This window comes from Lampetra planeri, chromosome 1 (assembly GCF_965212315.1).
Source record: "Lampetra planeri chromosome 1, kcLamPlan1.2.h2, whole genome shotgun sequence".
NCBI lineage: Eukaryota > Metazoa > Chordata > Hyperoartia > Petromyzontiformes > Petromyzontidae > Lampetra > Lampetra planeri.
Genome location: NC_136107.1, coordinates 40,691,437 through 40,713,292, shown reverse-complemented (window position 1 = coordinate 40,713,292; position 21,856 = coordinate 40,691,437). Strand labels below are relative to the sequence as shown.

At 52.4% G+C, this 21,856-nt stretch overlaps 2 protein-coding genes across 4 annotated transcripts in view; one reads left to right on the top strand and one right to left on the bottom strand.

Moving 5' to 3' along the window:
* Positions 1 to 779: 779 nt before the first annotated feature.
* Positions 780 to 18,045, top strand: GNPTG (N-acetylglucosamine-1-phosphate transferase subunit gamma). 2 transcript variants are annotated; one of them, XR_013586104.1, is made up of 12 exons: positions 780 to 961; positions 1,104 to 1,170; positions 8,660 to 8,727; positions 10,307 to 10,361; positions 11,256 to 11,339; positions 12,292 to 12,385; positions 13,427 to 13,541; positions 14,146 to 14,228; positions 15,254 to 15,388; positions 15,607 to 15,685; positions 16,589 to 16,832; positions 17,759 to 18,045. XR_013586104.1 is itself a non-coding variant. In XM_078601294.1 (11 exons), the coding sequence occupies exons 1-11, from the start codon at positions 829 to 831 to the stop codon at positions 16,711 to 16,713; spliced, it is 1,038 nt and encodes a 345-aa protein (XP_078457420.1). In that variant the 5' UTR covers positions 780 to 828; the 3' UTR covers positions 16,714 to 18,045. The 2 variants fall into 2 exon arrangements, 1 of the variants encoding a protein (XP_078457420.1); XM_078601294.1 differs by having other exon boundaries at positions 16,589 to 18,045.
* Positions 17,134 to 21,856, bottom strand: part of LLGL1 (LLGL scribble cell polarity complex component 1) — a 56,258-nt gene continuing 51,535 nt past the window's right edge. For both annotated transcript variants that reach the window (XM_078601291.1, XM_078601293.1), the window contains exon 26: positions 17,134 to 20,943. In XM_078601291.1, the coding sequence (XP_078457417.1) occupies positions 20,939 to 20,943 (5 nt within the window). In that variant the 3' untranslated portion in view covers positions 17,134 to 20,938. The remainder of the gene's footprint in view (positions 20,944 to 21,856) is intronic.

The following is a 21,856-nucleotide window of genomic DNA, read 5'->3' as shown; positions in this document are numbered from 1 at the left end:
GAGTCCCGATCCCCCTTCTGGGACCTCACCCTGGCCCAGGGGGACGCTCCTAGCGCACTGAACGCAACAGCGCGGACCTCCCGAAGAGGAAGAGAGACCTCTCACGGGAGACAAACATCCTGGCGGCATTGCCGTCCCTCGAAGACTGGTGGAAACGAACCATCAGCCGCCTCAACATCATCAACCAGGCCGATGTCTAACATCTCATTCGAGACTCACAGAGATACACAGCGACCCACAGACATGCACAGACCCATAGAGATCCAGAGACTCACAGTGACACATCGATGACAGACCACGGTTGTTTGTTTGAGAGGCCACGCAACCCAAACAATGGACCATTCTAACAACCCGCCGGAGTCGTCTTCGCTCCATCATCTCACGAACTCATCGCCATCTCGCCCCTGCGCTCCCCCATGCCGAACTGCAAGAGTCCATCTCGGCTGTGCGGAGAGTCGCCCGCATGGTGGTGGAGGAGAAACCTTCCGCTGCCGCTCGCAAGGCGCCCGGCAGCGTTCGCGTTGTGGGGGCCCCGCGCGCACCCCCCTCGTGCACCACCGCCCCCCCCCCCTCGTGCACCACCGCCCCCCCCCCCCCTCGTGCACCACCGCCCCCCCCCCCTCGTGCACCACCGCCCCCCCCCCCCTCGTGCAACACCGCCCCCCCCCTCGTGCACCACCGCCCCCCCCCCCTCGTGCACCACAGCCCCCCCCCCCCTCGCGAACCACAGCCCCCCCCCCCTCGTGCAGGAGGAGTTGGTAGAGTCCAGGGCCACGTGGTCGCTTCCGGTCGCTTCCGGGTCGCTTCGACCGCGGGAGATGCCTCCGAATGGCGCCGCTACCACCGACTGCTGCTGCTGCGGCCCGCACCACCCTCACCACCCGCACCACCACCCGCACCACCACCCTCACCACCACCCTCACCACCCTCCTCCTCATTGTCATCGCCTGTCTCTCCCCAGGTGCGTGTGGCCAACCACTGTCACCAAACTCACCTCACCCAGCGGTGTGTTGACGAAAGGGCCGGACTGCATAACATTGTACATGGAGCGCTCTCCTTCGCCTGTGCTCATGTGGCCGCTGTCTTGCCGTGTTCACGTGCAGGGAGCAGCAGCAGCAGCAGCCGTGGGGTGATCCGCATGAAGATTGTTGAGGAGCCCAACTCGTTCGGGTGAGTGGTGGACCGCGCGCCTGTTTGTCCCTGGAGCTGTCTCGCGTACTATCTCAATCCCTGGGCTTGCCCCGCGTCTCGAACGACTCCGTCCCATCCCCTCCTCTGCGCTCCCAGTCCCTCTGTGCCTCCCTCCCACCCTCCCAGCCTGCTCCCAACCTCGCCCTCTCGTTCCCTTCTCGCTCCCCTCCACTGGACTCAACTCCCCCTGTAGGACGCAGGGCAACCATCTTCACTGTCACAACAACAACAACAACCTGCAGCTTGCATTCATCCCTTAGAACAACCGCCATCTCTTCTCCCCGAGTCCACCACCACCATCATCCCGCTGCTACTGCTACACCTGGCCCCAGCTACGACTGGGCCTACCCCAAACTCCATCACTACCCCTGTCACTACCCCTACCACTAACTCTGTCACTAACCCTACCACAACCCCTACCACCACCCCTACCACAACCCCTACCACCACCCCTACCACCACCCCTGTCACTACCCCTGTCACTACCCCTATCACTAACCCTACCACTAACTCTGTCACTAACCCTACCACAACCCCTACCACAACCCCTACCACCACCCCTACCACCACCCCTGCCACTACCCCTATCACTACCCCTACCACTACCCCTGTCACTACCCCTATCACTAACCGTCACTTCCCCTGTCACTAACCCTATCACTAACCCTGTCACTAACCCTACCACTACCCCTGTCACTACCCCTATCACCAACCCTACCACCACCCCTATCACTACCCCTGTCACTTCCCCTGTCACTTCCCCTATCACCACCCCTACCACTACCACTACCCCTATCACTAACCCTATCACTACCCCTATCACTAACCCTATCACTAACCCTACCACCACCCCTATCACCACCCCTACCACCACCCCTACCACTACCCCTGTCACTACCCCTATCACTAACCCTGTCACTACCCCTACCACTACCCCTACCACTACCCCTGTCACTACCCCTGTCACTAACCCTGTCACTACCCCTATCACTAACCCAACCCCTATCGCCACTTAACCTCTCCCGCCTGTTCTGCTGTCACCATAACGACACCACTCTCTATTATCTCAACCACCGTCATCTTACAAACAATGTTCTGATTGTAGTAACGCGCGGTGGAGTAACGGCGCTGCTGCTAAATAACTCCACGTGAGAGATGCGAAGATAAAACCGCACTTTGGTGTTGGTAGTCGGTGTTTGTAGTCGTTGTTTGTAGTCGATGTTTGTAGTCGGTGTTGATAGTCGTTGTTTGTAGTCGGTGTTGATAGTCGGTGTTTGTAGTCGGTGTTTGTAGTCGGTGTTTGTAGTCGGTGTTGGTAGTCGGTGTTTGTAGTCGGTGTTTGTAGTCGGTGTTGGTAGTCGGTGTTGGTAGTCGGTGTTGGTAGTCGGTGTTTGTAGTCGGTGTTTGTAGTCGGTGTTGGTAGTCGGTGTTTGTAGTCGGTGTTTGTAGTCGGTGTTGGTAGTCGGTGTTGGTAGTCGGTGTTGGTAGTCGGTGTTTGTAGTCGGTGTTTGTAGTCGGTGTTGGTAGTCGGTGTTTGTAGTCGGTGTTTGTAGTCGGTGTTGGTAGTCGGTGTTTGTAGTCGGTGTTGGTAGTCGGTGTTTGTAGTCGGTGTTTGTAGTCGGTGTTGGTAGTCGGTGTTGGTAGTCGGTGTTTGTAGTCGGTGTTTGTAGTCGGTGTTGGTAGTCGGTGTTTGTAGTCGGTGTTTGTAGTCGGTGTTGGTAGTCGGTGTTGGTAGTCGGTGTTGGTAGTCGGTGTTTGTAGTCGGTGTTTGTAGTCGGTGTTGGTAGTCGGTGTTTGTAGTCGGTGTTTGTAGTCGGTGTTGGTAGTCGGTGTTTGTAGTCGGTGTTGGTAGTCGGTGTTTGTAGTCGGTGTTTGTAGTCGGTGTTTATAGTCGGTGTTGGTAGTCGTTGTTTGTAGTCGGTGTTGATAGTCGGTGTTTGTAGTCGGTGTTTGTAGTCGGTGTTGGTAGTCGGTGTTTGTAGTCGGTGTTTGTAGTCGGTGTTGGTAGTCGGTGTTTGTAGTCGGTGTTTGTAGTCGGTGTTGGTAGTCGGTGTTGGTAGTCGGTGTTGGTAGTCGGTGTTTGTAGTCGGTGTTTGTAGTCGGTGTTGGTAGTCGGTGTTGGTAGTCGTTGTTTGTAGTCGGTGTTTATAGTCGGTGTTGGTAGTCGGTGTTTGTAGTCGGTGTTGGTAGTCGGTGTTTGTAGTCGGTGTTTGTAGTCGGTGTTTGTAGTCGGTGTTGGTAGTCGGTGTTGGTAGTCGGTGTTTGTAGTCGGTGTTTGTAGTCGGTGTTGGTAGTCGGTGTTTGTAGTCGGTGTTGGTAGTCGGTGTTTGTAGTCGGTGTTTGTAGTCGGTGTTTGTAGTCGGTGTTGGTAGTCGGTGTTGGTAGTCGGTGTTGGTAGTCGGTGTTTGTAGTCGGTGTTTGTAGTCGGTGTTGGTAGTCGGTGTTGGTAGTCGGTGTTGGTAGTCGGTGTTTGTAGTCGGTGTTTGTAGTCGGTGTTTGTAGTCGGTGTTGGTAGTCGGTGTTTGTAGTCGGTGTTTGTAGTCGGTGTTTGTAGTCGGTGTTGGTAGTCGGTGTTTGTAGTCGGTGTTTGTAGTCGGTGTTTGTAGTCGGTGTTTGTAGTCGGTGTTGGTAGTCGGTGTTGGTAGTCGGTGTTTGTAGTCGGTGTTTGTAGTCGGTGTTTGTAGTCGGTGTTGGTAGTCGGTGTTTGTAGTCGGTGTTTGTAGTCGGTGTTGGTAGTCGGTGTTGGTAGTCGGTGTTTGTAGTCGGTGTTTGTAGTCGGTGTTTGTAGTCGGTGTTGGTAGTCGGTGTTGGTAGTCGGTGTTTGTAGTCGGTGTTTGTAGTCGGTGTTTGTAGTCGGTGTTTGTAGTCGGTGTTTGTAGTCGGTGTTTGTAGTCGGTGTTTGTAGTCGGTGTTTGTAGTCGGTGTTTGTAGTCGGTGTTTGTAGTCGGTGTTTGTAGTCGTTGTTTGTAGTCGGTGTTGGTAGTCGGTGTTTGTAGTCGGTGTTTGTAGTCGGTGTTTGTAGTCGGTGTTTGTAGTCGGTGTTGGTAGTCGGTGTTTGTAGTCGGTGTTTGTAGTCGGTGTTTGTAGTCGGTGTTTGTAGTCGGTGTTGGTAGTCGGTGTTTGTAGTCGGTGTTGGTAGTCGGTGTTGGTAGTCGGTGTTTGTAGTCGGTGTTTGTAGTCGGTGTTTGTAGTCGGTGTTGGTAGTCGGTGTTGGTAGTCGGTGTTGGTAGTCGGTGTTTGTAGTCGGTGTTTATAGTCGGTGTTGGTAGTCGGTGTTTGTAGTCGGTGTTTGTAGTCGGTGTTTGTAGTCGGTGTTGGTAGTCGGTGTTGGTAGTCGGTGTTTGTAGTCGGTGTTTATAGTCGGTGTTGGTAGTCGGTGTTGGTAGTCGGTGTTGGTAGTCGGTGTTTGTAGTCGGTGTTTGTAGTCGGTGTTGGTAGTCGGTGTTGGTAGTCGGTGTTTGTAGTCGGTGTTTATAGTCGGTGTTGGTAGTCGGTGTTGGTAGTCGGTGTTTGTAGTCGGTGTTTGTAGTCGGTGTTGGTAGTCGGTGTTGGTAGTCGGTGTTTGTAGTCGGTGTTTGTAGTCGGTGTTGGTAGTCGGTGTTGGTAGTCGGTGTTTGTAGTCGGTGTTTGTAGTCGGTGTTGGTAGTCGATGTTTGTAGTCGGTGTTTGTAGTCGGTGTTGATAGTCGTTGTTTGTAGTCGGTGTTTGTAGTCGGTGTTGGTAGTCGGTGTTTGTAGTCGGTGTTGGTAGTCGGTGTTTGTAGTCGGTGTTGGTAGTCGGTGTTTGTAGTCGGTGTTTGTAGTCGGTGTTGGTAGTCGGTGTTGGTAGTCGGTGTTTGTAGTCGGTGTTGGTAGTCGGTGTTTGTAGTCGGTGTTGGTAGTCGGTGTTGGTAGTCGGTGTTTGTAGTCGGTGTTTGTAGTCGGTGTTGGTAGTCGGTGTTTGTAGTCGGTGTTTGTAGTCGGTGTTGGTAGTCGGTGTTTGTAGTCGGTGTTGGTAGTCGGTGTTTGTAGTCGGTGTTGGTAGTCGGTGTTTGTAGTCGGTGTTGGTAGTCGGTGTTGGTAGTCGGTGTTGGTAGTCGGTGTTTGTAGTCGGTGTTGGTAGTCGGTGTTTGTAGTCGGTGTTGGTAGTCGGTGTTGGTAGTCGGTGTTGGTAGTCGGTGTTTGTAGTCGGTGTTGGTAGTCGGTGTTGGTAGTCGGTGTTTGTAGTCGGTGTTTGTAGTCGGTGTTGGTAGTCGGTGTTTGTAGTCGGTGTTGGTAGTCGGTGTTTGTAGTCGGTGTTGATAGTCGGTGTTTGTAGTCGGTGTTGGTAGTCGGTGTTGGTAGTCGGTGTTTGTAGTCGGTGTTTGTAGTCGGTGTTGATAGTCGGTGTTTGTAGTCGGTGTTTGTAGTCGGTGTTGATAGTCGGTGTTTGTAGTCGGTGTTTGTAGTCGGTGTTGATAGTCGGTGTTTGTAGTCGGTGTTGGTAGTCGGTGTTTGTAGTCGGTGTTTGTAGTCGGTGTTGGTAGTCGGTGTTTGTAGTCGGTGTTGGTAGTCGGTGTTTGTAGTCGGTGTTTGTAGTCGGTGTTGGTAGTCGGTGTTTGTAGTCGGTGTTGGTAGTCGGTGTTTGTAGTCGGTGTTTGTAGTCGGTGTTTATAGTCGGTGTTGGTAGTCGTTGTTTGTAGTCGGTGTTGATAGTCGGTGTTTGTAGTCGGTGTTGGTAGTCGGTGTTGGTAGTCGGTGTTTGTAGTCGGTGTTGGTAGTCGGTGTTTGTAGTCGGTGTTTGTAGTCGGTGTTGGTAGTCGGTGTTTGTAGTCGGTGTTGGTAGTCGGTGTTTGTAGTCGGTGTTTGTAGTCGGTGTTGGTAGTCGGTGTTTGTAGTCGGTGTTGGTAGTCGGTGTTTGTAGTCGGTGTTTGTAGTCGGTGTTTATAGTCGGTGTTGGTAGTCGTTGTTTGTAGTCGGTGTTGATAGTCGGTGTTTGTAGTCGGTGTTGGTAGTCGGTGTTGGTAGTCGGTGTTTGTAGTCGGTGTTGGTAGTCGTTGTTTGTAGTCGGTGTTGATAGTCGGTGTTTGTAGTCGGTGTTGGTAGTCGGTGTTGGTAGTCGGTGTTTGTAGTCGGTGTTGGTAGTCGGTGTTTGTAGTCGGTGTTTGTAGTCGGTGTTTGTAGTCGGTGTTGGTAGTCGGTGTTGGTAGTCGGTGTTGGTAGTCGGTGTTTGTAGTCGGTGTTGGTAGTCGGTGTTGGTAGTCGGTGTTGGTAGTCGGTGTTTGTAGTCGGTGTTGGTAGTCGGTGTTGGTAGTCGGTGTTGGTAGTCGGTGTTTGTAGTCGGTGTTGGTAGTCGGTGTTTGTAGTCGGTGTTTGTAGTCGGTGTTGGTAGTCGGTGTTTGTAGTCGGTGTTTGTAGTCGGTGTTTGTAGTCGGTGTTGGTAGTCGGTGTTGGTAGTCGGTGTTGGTAGTCGGTGTTTGTAGTCGGTGTTGGTAGTCGGTGTTTGTAGTCGGTGTTGGTAGTCGGTGTTTGTAGTCGGTGTTGGTAGTCGGTGTTGGTAGTCGGTGTTGGTAGTCGGTGTTTGTAGTCGGTGTTGGTAGTCGGTGTTGGTAGTCGGTGTTTGTAGTCGGTGTTTGTAGTCGGTGTTTGTAGTCGGTGTTGGTAGTCGGTGTTGGTAGTCGGTGTTGGTAGTCGGTGTTTGTAGTCGGTGTTGGTAGTCGGTGTTGGTAGTCGGTGTTGGTAGTCGGTGTTTGTAGTCGGTGTTGGTAGTCGGTGTTGGTAGTCGGTGTTGGTAGTCGGTGTTTGTAGTCGGTGTTGGTAGTCGGTGTTTGTAGTCGGTGTTTGTAGTCGGTGTTGGTAGTCGGTGTTTGTAGTCGGTGTTTGTAGTCGGTGTTTGTAGTCGGTGTTGGTAGTCGGTGTTGGTAGTCGGTGTTGGTAGTCGGTGTTTGTAGTCGGTGTTGGTAGTCGGTGTTTGTAGTCGGTGTTGGTAGTCGGTGTTGGTAGTCGGTGTTTGTAGTCGGTGTTGGTAGTCGGTGTTGGTAGTCGGTGTTTGTAGTCGGTGTTTGTAGTCGGTGTTTGTAGTCGGTGTTGGTAGTCGGTGTTTGTAGTCGGTGTTTGTAGTCGGTGTTTGTAGTCGGTGTTTGTAGTCGGTGTTTGTAGTCGGTGTTGGTAGTCGGTGTTGGTAGTCGGTGTTGGTAGTCGGTGTTTGTAGTCGGTGTTGGTAGTCGGTGTTGGTAGTCGGTGTTTGTAGTCGGTGTTTGTAGTCGGTGTTTGTAGTCGGTGTTGGTAGTCGGTGTTTGTAGTCGGTGTTTGTAGTCGGTGTTGGTAGTCGGTGTTTGTAGTCGGTGTTTGTAGTCGGTGTTTGTAGTCGGTGTTTGTAGTCGGTGTTTGTAGTCGGTGTTTGTAGTCGGTGTTTGTAGTCGGTGTTGGTAGTCGGTGTTGGTAGTCGGTGTTTGTAGTCGGTGTTTGTAGTCGGTGTTGGTAGTCGGTGTTTGTAGTCGGTGTTTGTAGTCGGTGTTTGTAGTCGGTGTTTGTAGTCGGTGTTTGTAGTCGGTGTTTGTAGTCGGTGTTGGTAGTCGGTGTTGGTAGTCGGTGTTTGTAGTCGGTGTTTGTAGTCGGTGTTGGTAGTCGGTGTTTGTAGTCGGTGTTTGTAGTCGGTGTTGGTAGTCGGTGTTTGTAGTCGGTGTTGGTAGTCGGTGTTTGTAGTCGGTGTTTGTAGTCGGTGTTTGTAGTCGGTGTTGGTAGTCGGTGTTTGTAGTCGGTGTTTGTAGTCGGTGTTTGTAGTCGGTGTTGGTAGTCGGTGTTTGTAGTCGGTGTTTGTAGTCGGTGTTGGTAGTCGGTGTTTGTAGTCGGTGTTTGTAGTCGGTGTTGGTAGTCGGTGTTTGTAGTCGGTGTTGGTAGTCGGTGTTTGTAGTCGGTGTTTGTAGTCGGTGTTTGTAGTCGGTGTTTGTAGTCGGTGTTGGTAGTCGGTGTTTGTAGTCGGTGTTTGTAGTCGGTGTTGGTAGTCGGTGTTGGTAGTCGGTGTTTGTAGTCGGTGTTTGTAGTCGGTGTTTGTAGTCGGTGTTTGTAGTCGGTGTTTGTAGTCGGTGTTGGTAGTCGGTGTTTGTAGTCGGTGTTTGTAGTCGGTGTTGGTAGTCGGTGTTTGTAGTCGGTGTTTGTAGTCGGTGTTTGTAGTCGGTGTTGGTAGTCGGTGTTTGTAGTCGGTGTTTGTAGTCGGTGTTGGTAGTCGGTGTTTGTAGTCGGTGTTTGTAGTCGGTGTTGGTAGTCGGTGTTTGTAGTCGGTGTTTGTAGTCGGTGTTGGTAGTCGGTGTTGGTAGTCGGTGTTTGTAGTCGGTGTTTGTAGTCGGTGTTGGTAGTCGGTGTTTGTAGTCGGTGTTTGTAGTCGGTGTTGGTAGTCGGTGTTTGTAGTCGGTGTTTGTAGTCGGTGTTTGTAGTCGGTGTTTGTAGTCGGTGTTGGTAGTCGGTGTTGGTAGTCGCTTCACCGCTGCGATGACCCCCCCCCCCACGGCCAGGCTCAACAACGGCCTCGTGGCTCAGGCGACCCGGCTCAAGGCCAAGGTGAAGCCGTCGCGAGTGACAGGTGAACGCACGCACGCCGTCATCATCATCATCGTTGTCGTCAGCCATCATCATCCACTGCTGGATGAAGGCCTCCCCGACCACCTCCCCCACGATCCATTCGACGGCCACACACGAGCGACCTGTTCAACACGGTGTGCCGTACTCGTGACGAATTGCCACGTTCTATTTACGTCACAAATCTTACCAATTGGCTGTGTCGGGTGGTGGCGGATTTAACGCCAAATTCATATTTACGCGATCGAACCCACCAAAAAAACCTCTGGATGAACCAACCTCTTAGCTCCATCTCACCGGGGGACGTCCTCTTCACGCTCCCCATTCCTCGGCTGCCTCTCCGTTATTATCGTTCACGCTCCACATCAAATCATCGCTTCCAATCTAATGTAGATATTGTATTGTGTAGTTATATAGAGAGCGCCTTCACTTCAGATTCTTGACGTAGTTCACAAAGCGGTGACAGTGGAATGATGTAGTTGGCGGCAGGGACGTGCTACACGTGACAGCGATAGAGGGGCACGTGGGGGTCACGGGAGGGCGACAGGAGAGGGATGGGAAGGAGTGGAGGGGAGAGGGAGGGGAGAGGGAGGGGATTGACGAAGGAGAAGAGGTGAGGCTTTGAGGAACGGAAGGAGGTGAAGGAGGGGGATTGCTTAATATATTATGGGGAGGGCGCTCGGTCTATGGGCAGTGTTGAGTCTGTGGTCTATCGGCAGAATACCGGTGAAGTCTATTCCAGTGGAGGGGTCTCGCCGTGTCGTGCCCAGGCCCGCTAGTGCGAGTTAGGACGATGCCCCTCACCTGCACTGTTGACGCCACAGCCACAGCGCCATGTGCACGTCGGTGCGTCTTTGCGCCAAGATTCGGCGTCATTGCAGCGTCGCTGCTGCCGGCGGTTTCCTGCCCCGACTCTCCGACGTGGCGGCTTCGGCTTGGCGTCCTCCGTGTTGTTTAGCACGAGCAGTCGGGCGATTCGCTTCCGAGACCTCATGAGATGGCTCACACTCTGGGTCGGATCGTCTTTGACTTTGATGTTTACAGCTGGTCATAACCCAAAACAGGCTGTGGTGTGGGTTGCTATGTAATTATTACGGTTATAGGTTCAAATGGAATGTTCGATTAAATGTGCTATTTTCTGAGTACCGTAATTAAACACGTAGCTCTGGAACACAAGACGCTGTCAAGCACGTATGTATGTTTTGAACTTCTTTAGCATCGAACGTAGTAGCCAACCGTGATAATTGGAGGTGCGGGGGAAGGACAACAAACTAAACACAAAAAGCACTTTTAAATAAAGGAGTTTTTTATTTAGATGTAAAAGTCCATATCTCCAGTGGCTTCCCAATATCAAAAGAGCGTTCCAGACGGCCGTAGAAACACATCTGGAAGCACAAGATGCGGTGACCGTCTTTGTTCGATGGCGGAGCAAAACGTCAGACATCAAGACTTGTCCTTTCCCCGCACCTCTGATGAGCACGGTTGGCTACGTACGGTGTGAAGGAAGTTCTACACACACACATACAAGCCGAGCGTGTAACACGGTGGATTCTGTTGACGTGTAACTCCCGAACGTGTGCCAGGGCCTCGCCATCTCTTCCGGCTCGCTGGGAAGTGCTTCAGCCACACCTCAGGATCGTGAGAGACTCCGGTCCACACACGTCACCCACGTTGCCCGCGTTACCCGCGTTACCCACGTTACCCGCGTTACCCACGTTACCCGCGTTACCCGCAGCGAAGTGTGCAGCCCCCCCTGTCCACTGTTGTACAGGGTTGGTGGTCCAGATGTCTTCTGACCCCCAATATTTTTTCCCTTGCATATTCATGTCTGTATTAAATAAACCTTACTTTAAAAGTTGTAGATAATGAAATGGGGGTAACAAGACATCTGGACCCCACACGATACAAGAAGCTGTGGGTGTTATTTGACCATACTTCACCACACTGGTCAATGTGGCTTGGTGACTGTGGGGAACAGACATTGGAGCAGTGTACTGTATAACAATTTACAGGCTGTCTGTCCGGTGTAAGACGGTCCACATCTACGAGGTTTCCATCACGCCACCACGAATCGATTTACGACTCAGAAACTTGATTTACGTCACATCTTCCGATACGGCTCCAAAACCCATTTGAACAGTCTGTCTGCTTTCTCGTCTGGTTTCCGACGTGCTTTGGTGTGGAGCTTTTGCTCTTCTCCGGTGTTTGTGGATGTTTACCGATGAAACCCTCTTAGATGTGGACGATAAACGGAAAAAAACACATCGGCAAGTGATGTTTATATGGGCATATAGGATCCCACTTACTCCACGGGGTTTCCAGGAACGCCTCGTGTTGTAAAAGCAGTGACAACCTGGACTTTCCTGCACTGCCCTCTGCTGACAACATAAAGAAGGAAGTTCGATATTTTTGGGGGGTTTTTTCTTTACCATTTTTATTGTGAAAGTTTTTTGTCATGTTAGTCACGACCACTTTACATTGCGATGAATTCATTTGTCCTAATCCAATGTACGTGCCGTTTATGAAATCCAGGTACAAGTACGACTTCTGCCCGTTTCACAACGTGACCCAGCACGAGCAGTCTCTGCGGTGGAACGCTTACAGCGGCATACTCGGGTACGCGGCAGCAGCACACCCACCCCGTGTGCAGCACGCAGAGATTACAGTTCAGCCCTACACAAAGTCCAATCCAATTTTATATTTACATTAAGCGCCTTCACTAAAGGATTGAAGAATGGGTGACAGTGATAGACGTATACTTAGACTCAACACTGGAGCAGTGCTGAGTCTATGGGTAGCAGTGCTGAGTCTATGGGTAGCAGTGCTGAGTCTATGGGTAGCAGTGCTGAGTCTATGGGTAGCAGTGCTGCTCAATGTGCAGGGAAAGTTGATTCCAGTGGAGGGCTGCAAAGACGGAGGACCGAGAAGGGGATTGGGCACAGGGAGGAGGGGCAGAGCGTAGATTGGGAACGAAGAGGATGAGAGGATGCAAGATAATTAACATCAGCACCATCGGATCTTTAAGCCAGGTGCCATCTCGTAGAGATCCAAGGGCTGTTTTTAACGCTTTCCAACTGAGGTTGAAGCGCCGTTTATGCATTATTCAGCTCGTGCGTTGCTCCAGAATGCGAGGGGACTTTAAATTATTGTGAAGATAACCCTATATTTATGAAATTAGAGTATAGAGTTTTGTTGCTTTTAAGGACCTCACCATTTTGAAAGGGTTGCCCAAAACTGGAAGACACCAAACATAGCAAAAATGACTTTAAACATGCAAATGTCGTACCCTGTTAGCTACCCATCGGCTTAGGCAATCGTACGTGGAAAAGCCTTTGCCTATACAACCGAGTAAGAAATTCACACACGTATTGTAAACACTTGAAAGTTAACATGCGGCATTCAACACAAGATATGCAACAACAATAACACAGCAGTGTCAAGTAAAGACAGAACCTAACACATCCCGCAGGACAGCATTTGTATCTGTGCCGTGGCGTTTAACGTCTCCATGCCTTGCTCCACCGCTGGCGAACACTCCGTCCTCTTCCACCCTCTCGTTTCCACACAGCATCTGGCACGAGTGGGAGATCGTTAACAACACCTTCATCGCTATGGTGATGAAAAATGGTGACAACTGTGGCTCCAACAGCCGGCAGGCCAAGGTGAGGGATCGGCTGTCTAGCGCCCGCTGAGCCGTGTGTGTGTGCTGCACCGCGTGTGTGTGTGTGCTGCACCGCGTGTGTGTGTGTGCTGCACCGCGTGTGTGTGTGTGTGCTGCACCGTGTGTGTGCGTGCTGCACCGTGTGTGTGTGCTGCACCGTGTGTGTGTGTGTGTGCGCTGCACCGCTTGATGTGCTGCACCGCGTGTGTGTGCTGCAACGTGTGTGTGCTGCACCGTGTGTGTGCGTGCTGCACCGTGTGTGTGTGTGCTGCACCGTGTGTGTGCGTGCTGCACCGTGTGTGTGTGTGTGTGCGCTGCACCGCTTGATGTGCTGCACCGCGTGTGTGTGCTGCACCGTGTGTGTGCTGCACCGTGTGTGTGCGTGCTGCACCGTGTGTGTGTGCTGCACCGTGTGTGTGTGTGTGCTGCACCGCTGCACCGTGTGTGTGTGTGCTGCACCGTGTGTGTGCGTGCTGCACCGTGTGTGTGTGTGCTGCACCGTGTGTGTGTGTGTGTGCTGCACCGCTTGATGTGCTGCACCGCGTGTGTGTGCTGCAACGTGTGTGTGCTGCACCGTGTGTGTGCTGCACCGTGTGTGTGTGCTGCACCGTGTGTGTGCTGCACCGCTGCACCGTGTGTGTGTGTGCTGCACCATGTGTGTGTGTGCTGCACCGCTGACCCGTGTGTGTGTGCGCTGCACCGCTGACCCGTGTGTGTGTGTGCGCTGTACCGCTGAGCCATGTGTGCGCTGTGCCAGTGGAGCAGTTGTGTAGCGGTTAGCGTGCTGCGCTTCAAACCCGGTAATCCGACTTCGATTCTTGCTCATGGCCAGTCCTGAGCCTCCCCTAGGTTGACTCGGCCTTAAATGAGTACCTGGTGCGATGTGTAAACAGCGCCACTGGTGAGACAAAGGCGGCCGAGCGTGGTACTGGCCGCCCACCCCCTCGCGTGCCGTGCCGGCCTTCATAGGTGCTCGCTAACAGCACTTGCCCCAACAGTCTGTTAAGGCTACACGGGGGATCTTTGTGCGCACGCACCACAGGTGACCTTCAGGTGCGGGACTCAGAATGCGCTGCTGGGCGTGGAGGAGCCACGCACCTGCGAGTACGCAGTCAACTTCACCACGCCGCACGTGTGCCACCCGCACAGCATGCTGGGTGAGGTGGCGCGCTCGCTCTCGACGGCAATCGATTGATCCATCAGTCGATCGCTGCTGCCATCCTTTTAAGACTTTGTCGATGGAGACGTCGCTGAAAATGAAGCCTTCAAAGCACGAATGCCGAAGGAGATGTTTATTGTGGACGTCCGCGCTGCTGCTCCATTCCGTTCGCCAGCGGATCTGGGCGAGGTTGTAGGATGGAGGCAGCAGCACGATCCCAGGGAGTTACTCCTGAGATGTGGCATCTGAATTGTTTTAATAATCTGATCACTTTCAGCAGCATTGTTGTTCGGTCTTGGTTTGGCATTCAATGCTCTGTTAATCTGAGTGTTATTGTAGCCATTCGGTCGTAGTGCTTCTTTAACATGTTTAATCTCTCTCACTAGACTTTCACCATCTGACACTGCTTTTCCCCCAATGTATGAGCGGCTTGATGAGAGAGGATTTCTGTGCTGGGTGATAATGCAAATCTGCATTCAGATAGGCATCAGTGTGCATTCCCTTTCGGTAGACGCTGTGTGTTAATTTACCATTTAGGCTGCGTCCAAGCAAAATGTCTAGGAAGGGGAGTGTGTTGTTCACCTCCATTTCCGCGATTGCAGTGTACCCCACGCTGCCCCAGTCGCTGCGAGAGGAGTGGGATAGGATCGAGCAAGATCTGTACGACGAGATCATCACCCAGCAGGTGACGCCCCCTCCTCTCCGTTGTGTTGGTTGTTGCTGCTCTCATTCTCGGCCTGTGGCTTCCCACTGCAGGGAATGTGTCTATGATGGACAACTTATTTCGCACATACGTAGCCAACCGTGCTAATCGGAGGTGTGGGGGGGAAGGACAACAAACTAAAAACATAAAGCAGTTCTAAAGAAATCGGTTTTAAATCTAGATGATTTAAAAGTGCATAGCTCCACCAGCCTCCTAATATGGGAGGGAAGCGCGTTCCAGATGGCTGCAGAAGCGCATCTGAAAGCGCCGCGCGATGCGGTGACCGCACGAGTTCAATGGCCAAAAAACAAAATGGTCAGAAGAGTCCCCCGGCTGTCTCCTCGCCATCTCCCTCCGCTTCTGCTCCCTCCTCCCGGTCTCACCCGCCAACCCCGGTGACCAACCGTGGTGAAGTATGGTCAAATAAACCCCACAACCCACACGGCCTGGTGAAACCCAATGACAGCAGTGGATTGACAAGGGGGCTATACCAAAAATAAAAATAAGCTTTATTTTAACAGGTAAGGCCCACTGATTTATATACCAGTTTTTCAGAAGCTACCTGGCCACAAATTACATCTAAATTAAGTGGCTTATCGTGTGGAAATGTAAAGCAGCCAAATACTCTCAACGCACATGTGGATTCTAAATGTGGAGGTAAAAACCGGAGCACCCAGAGAAAAAGCCACGTGACCATGGGGAGAACGTGCAAACTCCAAGTCAGGGTTGGGATGAAGCCCACGACCTGTAAACCAGGCGAGGTAGTTAACATCTCGCTCCACATACGCTGTATAAGTGGGGCTCCACGTACACCTTGCACATGCACACACCTTGTACATGCACACACCTTGTACATGCACACACCTTGTACATGCACACACCTTGTACATGCACACACCTTGTACATGCACACACCTTGTACATGCACACACGAGCTTCCAGTTGTCGTGCAGTGCAAGGTGGCTGCCAATGTCTCGTGCGTCTCTCCCCGTGAATGTCACCGGCAGGGCTACGAAAAGCAACTGCGGGCGGCGATCTTGAGGAAGAGCGGCTACGTACTGTCGGCAGACGCCGACGCCACGACCGCAGATGGTCCGGAGGATCAGGAAAGAGTCTTTAACACGTTGGACTCGTGCAATGAGGTACGGCACCAACGAAAGGGCCATTGGCACAGGAGGGAGGGAGTGGTGGTCTGCACACCGGGCTCCTAAGCCTGCCCACTGCCTCTCTCTGCATTTACTGGCTCAGTGCGTTGGCCCTGGTTGTTTTGCAACCTGAAAGGATGCGTTCGTCCGCGTTCGTCCGCGCACGCCACGTTAAAGTGCGGGCGTCGATTCAGTCGAAGCGCGTTTTTCCGCAGGAGTACCGCACGCTGCAGGACGAGGTGAGGAGGCTGAAGGCTCTGCTGCAGCAGCATGGCATCTCGCCCAACCGTACAGGTGAGCCTACCTGCGACGGTCGCAGCCGGTGATCGTGGCACCGTCAGTGTCCGTTGCGGGGTTGTGTTAAGATTGGGCGCCGTTGTGGTGGCGAGACGTTAACTCCCTCGCCTGGTATGCAGGAGGTTCATGGGTTCGATTCCTGTCGTGTTGTTGTGTGTGATATCTGAATCAGTTCCGGCACCCCTTCATTCACCTGCACCGACCAGCATGAAGTATGATCAATCCGCATGACTCAAGGGTGTTTGGGAGGCCGTCATCCAACAGTGGATCGACAGAATCCTGCACAACTTTGATGCCTCAAGGCTCATTTCCTGTCATGAGCAGGCTTTTGCCAATGCACAGCTCCCCAGCTTTGGAACTCTTTGCTAATAAGACAGTCGGGATCATTAGATATGTTTAAGTCTTGAAAACTCACCTCTTTAAACTGGCTGTTTACTCAGCAGGCTCCGTTTACTTCCTGGCTTTCCATACACGCTGATGCAATGGTGGGATCTACAGATGAAATCCGCCACGTTACAAATGTAAATTATTATATTATTAAACACGTGCTGAGGAATCTATTAATTGCGCTGCCGAGAACACCTGTGACTTCCTTGTGCAGTTTCCCTTGTGCGACGTCTGCCCAAGCGTCCACGATGCCACGCGATGCCACGCGATGCCACGCGATGCCACGCGATGCCACGCGATGCCACGCGATGCCACGCGATGCCACGCGATGCCACGCGATGCCACGCGATGCCACGCGATGCCACGCGATGCCACGCGATGCCACGCGATGCCACGCGATGCCACGCGATGCCACGCGATGCCACGCGATGCCACGCGATGCCACGCGATGCTCCACCACCCAACGCGCTTCTCGTGCCCGTGGTGGCGCCGTCTTCTCTCCGTGTGTTTCAGCGACGACGGCGCCGCCGGCCTCCCGGGCAGAGCATCGCCCGGCGGGGGGCGGGCTGCTGCCCGCCACCTCCAACGGAGCTCCGAGAGGTCTGCCGCAGCTCAAGGGAGACGTGGGGGAACGCTGACCCCTCCAGGCTGACCCCCGCGCAGCCTTGGACACGAAGCCTCAAACTCACGCGAGTTCAGAGCAGCAGAGCTGTGGGGGACCCTCGGGGAGATAAAGTTGCCAAATTCACCAAAACTTGTAATTGGGCTCCTTTTCTTTGTCTTACATTGTGTAAACAAAGTGCGTGCAATACGGCATCGGCAGTGGTGCAAGAAAAACTCCATTATATCATTTGTATATTTAAATAATTGTCTTTTACCTGTTGAATAAACCGTAATGCTGCTCCCACCGTGTACAGTAAGTCCTCGATTAACGCGGTAGACGAGTTCCTGAAAAGTGCCGCGTTCGGTGAATTTTTTTCCCCACGCAAGGCGTCAGGCAGTGCCCGACAGAAAATACCCAAACCCTAAATACAGCCGAAAACGACGCCACCGCTGGGTTTTATCTTTAGCTGAAGTTTATTAAATGTCTTGAAAATTACAGAAGATAATAAAAAAAAGATAAGACCTAAATTCAACTACAAAAATAATCTTGGCTGTAAACAGTTTGCCCCCGGGTGCTTTGTTCGTGGCGCTGGGGGCTCCGGCGATAAGCGTTACAACATGGAGCGGGGAAACAACACGGCCGCAATTTACAACAAAACCACAAAAGCCTTGCCGGGCAGCTGGCCTCGGACTGTAAACAAAATGAAGAGGCGTTAACCACAAACTTCTCTAAGGACGTTAAAAACCTTCACGAGGTGGGGCGGGGCAGCTGCTACAAACTAAATCCAAAACTTTCTACCCAGCTCTCTGTGACGCCAACTCCCCCATCCGCCGTATGAGAGTGTGAAACACTACTTGTTTAATAGCGATAATAATTTAAAATATGTACCCATGAAACTCCCATTTATTGTCTTAAATAGTTTTAAAAGTATGTGGGATGTTTTGTGCCCAATTCTTAAGAGTTTTTTTTCGTGGAGCTTTACGCGGGGAAAACTAGTACGTTACGTGAGAACCTCGTGTGTGTATAGGAGAACGCCGAATAGATCCAGCCAACCTACTTGCTCTACTGCTCCCCTACAGAAACCACGTTTTTCCAGCAGGTGCTCTTGGCAAGCTGAGCATGGCCTTCTCGTTGGAGCAGACAATTCAGGATTCGTCCCTGCTGGATCCACCCACCCCACACTTCTACGTTCACCATTGTGCTACCCCAACCGATCACACAAATCCATTAACATGTTTGCACCGCAACTTTTTTTTTGCACCAAGGGGAAATAAATGCTTTTCACGCTAAGCACGACCATTTACATACGGGCAGTGTGAAACGCATCGCGAAGAGTATATTTTCCAATATTAAAAGGCGAATTTTACATTTCTGCGTCGTAATACATTTTTTACACTTAAAAGACTTTGGCCACGAATCGGTAAGAAATCCGTTGGACCCCGGCTGTTAGTTCCCCACGCCGGCGATGGTACGCGGCGGCGGTGCAGGTTGCACACCGCACTTGCCGCACAACGCTCGCGGTGAAATGCGCTGCCGACGGGCGCCACCTGGAGCCACTCACCGCGCTGTGGTCTCCATGGAACACGGAACACGCCGCATGGAGAACGCCACAGCGTCAACGCTCGCAGACCCTCCACAACGCTGCATGGGGTAAATGAGGTGTAAACCCCACCTGAAAGAAGCTGTTTTTGTGACGATTTAATACTTAAATCGCTGGACTTTAACTTTTTAAAAACTGAATGCTCTACCGTATTCTCCGGATGAGAGGACACTGGAAAGTAATAAACTTGTGCCCAGTGCAAATAAAGTTACACGAATCTGGTTGCGTGCACACTGGAGTATGAAACGTACCCCCCCCCCTAACCTTTGCTTTACAGTCAAGGAGAGAGGGAGCAAGTATACAACCTGCAAAATACGGTCGTCCAATGATATATCTGAGTGGCTGGGTAGCTTAACAGTCGGAACACTCACTACATTGCATGGAGTATTAAGGTTCGACTCCTGTTTCGGCCACGCTGCCCTGCTGGAGGCCGCTAGTACCGAGCGTCGCGAGAGGCGGATGATCCCGAGAACAGCTCCGCCAAGACGAGCCGTGTGCCAACCTCGCACCACGACATCGCCGGCGTGAGGGACGCCCACGTGCCGAGAGGGAATCGCCAAAACAACAAGACAGCGGTGCTGCTTCTCATGAACCGTCCACTTCACTACTTTTAGAGGACACGGAAACGTTACCCCTTGACGTCTTAAGAAAGCCACACCGAATCTTCATGACTGCTTTGTACAAGTCCTGCTGCTGCTACTGCTTGGGGACGTCTGGACTGCAGCTTTTTAAACAAATTTCTGTTTCTGGAGTAAACCCCAGAAATGAGAAAGGAGACTTCCGAGACGTGTAGCGCAGATCGCCGGTCTCGAGAGGCCGCTCTCCCTCACCGTCTCTAGCCCGTCTGCAGCGTCTCTCGTCAAAACCCCCCTCGCCTGCAGGCACAGCGCTCGAGAAGGCCGTGTGCATTGGAACGAGTCGTACGTGCGGCGGACGGCAATGCAATTGCGTTGCCGGGATGGTAACGTGCGCAGCAGCAGGACGATGGCGTCGCAATCCGAGCTGTGCGCACGGACATGACGGCAAAACTCGGCACGGCGGCCTGCGCGCTGCAACGAGCGATTCCCAGCCCCGTAGCATCGGTGGTGGGGAGGGGCCACAGGGGGGGGCCGAACCTCACCCCCCCTCCTAAATTCTTGAAGTCAATAAAAAATATATAGGAACCATACAGCGGTGATCCCCACACACGGGCCGCTGGAGCCGACACCGCGCGAGAGGCACGGATCGCATTCCTTCACTCCGTTTGGCGTTTAAAGTTTGTCGGAACATCGACCGCGTCGTGTCCCCCCTGAGTGATTGTATGCCCACCCCCCACCCCACCCCTTTAAACGCGGTCACACTCCGGGGCCGACGGAGACGGACGCAAGTCGGCGCGGACCGAGGCACTTCCAGGGGCTCGATGGCCATCGCGTGCGTGCCGAGCGACGCGCTCACCAGGCGACGTTCCGGACGCTCCGGCCCCAAACGTCGAGTGTCAAAAACACGACCCCTCGGCCGTGCTGGTAACAGGTCACAGCGCTACGGAGAGAGCCGCGCGCCTACTCATAAATGGCTCTCGACCATCCGAGCAAACGTAGCGTTGCACACCTTTTAAAACCCCTGAAACGTGGACTTGGCAGGAAATAAGTCACAGCTGTTAAAACAAGCCAGGGTAAAAGCCGGCACACGTTTTGCCCCGGCTATGGATTCATCGTTGCTCCTTTTATAAACGGTTCACATTATCATCGTATTGCATAGTACTTAGCAGAAAGATTACATTATAACACGCGTACATGTCCAGCATTAGATTCGATGGCGCTAATTAAGGTGGCCCATTTTCCAAATCTCAATTTTTATCCTCAATTCCAGAGTCTTGAACAAAGTCGAATTGCCTTGTCAAGATACTAGTGGTTGTGGAACAAGTCCCCAAGACATCAAATCCAGTTCACATTTCCAAGTCGGCCAATCCTCCCCCATTGAAACGCAAGCCAGGCCAGGAGCAGCAAAACATATGGGCCTCACCAATGGACACATGAATCCAGCCTGCAGAGAATAGATGATGAAACCCAAACAGCCAATCCCCTCCCCTCACCACCACCACTCTGCACCGTTCACGTGTCTGTGGTTACCAGCCTCCTCCCCATCTGTGCATGCACGTGAGGCAAGCGTGGACTTGTGTACTGGTAAACATCACGCGAATGGATCGTAGAGATTGTAAACAACTAGGGTTTGTAAATTCCCGATCAAAGTTTGCAATAAAATTCGGTCCACCATGACAAACCAACGTGCAGTTCCACCGGCAGAGAAGTGAATCCCTGCTTCGTTTTGCTTCGGTATGAACGCGATGTTTGTGCACGCGCTCATTCCGTGCCAACGGCTTTTTGCTTTTAGTTTGTGCCCACCCCGCACCTCCGATGAGAACGGTTGGCTACGTAGGGTGCGAAAGAAGTTCAACGTACGTACACACAATTTCCCCTTTTGTGAGCCGACGCAGCTAAGTGTCGGGTCCAGCTGGGAAACCCTCCTCCATATCCGTCGCGTCGTTTTCACATTGAGGCCCGGGGCTCAATCCCAGTAACCGCGTTGGGGTTGGACGCCAACGTCTTCAAGGAAGTCGGAGCGGGAGGGAGGAACCGTGGGGCGGGTGTCCCAGGCGGGCCGCCGCTCCCGTCGCGAGCGCTCAACCTGACACGCCGGACACGGGGGGGGGGGGGGGGGGGGCGGGACGACGACGTTGTACTGAAGGAAGAAGTTTTGGGACCGACAAAGCGGATGAATAATTTATAAAGAAAAGTCAGAGTCTCCGTATTCTACTACTACAACTAGTCTCTTTAATTATACCAGGTGAGGCCAACTGAGCTATACAGTAGCTCTTTATCAGAAGCGACTTGGCTATCACAAATGATAGCTCAACAAAGTGGCTGATCATCGTGTGAAAATTTATAGTGGCAGCCAAATACTCTGAGCGCATGACGTCAATTCTAAATGTGGAGGGAAAAACTGGAGGACCCGGAGAAAAATCCACACGACCACGGGGAGAGAGACTCGCAAACTCCACGTGTACAGCAGGTGACGGAGGGGTTTGGAACCCACGACCTCCTGAACATCAGGTGTGGAAGTGAACATTTCGCCACCGTGGCTCAAATGAGTATGGAGCGGCGCTCAACTCCACCAGCAGCTCTGAGGCAGCAGTGGAAATTCCACATTCACATTGCAGGGGCCAGTGCGCTCGCCACGAGGCAGCTGCCATTGACTTCCCACGAAGTGGTACAGATTTTATCGGCCTCAAGAAGACTGATAGGGTAACGGAATCCACAGACGCAGACTTGAACTTCAGTCGGCAGGCATGGCCTGCAACGCAAGGTCACTGCGGGACGTTCCGTCTGCATTATTTGACGTAAAAAAATTGTTCCTGCACAGCATCTTGAGATGCTAATTGTTTTAAGATGTTTTTTTTTATACAAATTCTGATTGTTATTATTATTGTTAAGCGTGTCATTGGTGAGGAGAGTGCCATCTTGTTACCAGGTTAACATGCTGCATGCAGAGCTGTGCGAGCATTTGGCCCTCATATGCAATTAGTGTACAGCGTTGCGCG

Excerpts from the sequence above, each read along its gene's own strand:
- GNPTG (XM_078601294.1), top strand. The coding sequence starts at position 829 with ATGGCGCCGCTACCACCGACTGCTGCTGCTGCGGCCCGCACCACCCTC. Across the intron at positions 1,171-8,659 it reads GAGGAGCCCAACTCGTTCGG|GCTCAACAACGGCCTCGTGG; the intron begins GTGAGTGGTGGA and ends CCCCACGGCCAG. Across the intron at positions 13,542-14,145 it reads CCACCCGCACAGCATGCTGG|TGTACCCCACGCTGCCCCAG; the intron begins GTGAGGTGGCGC and ends CCGCGATTGCAG.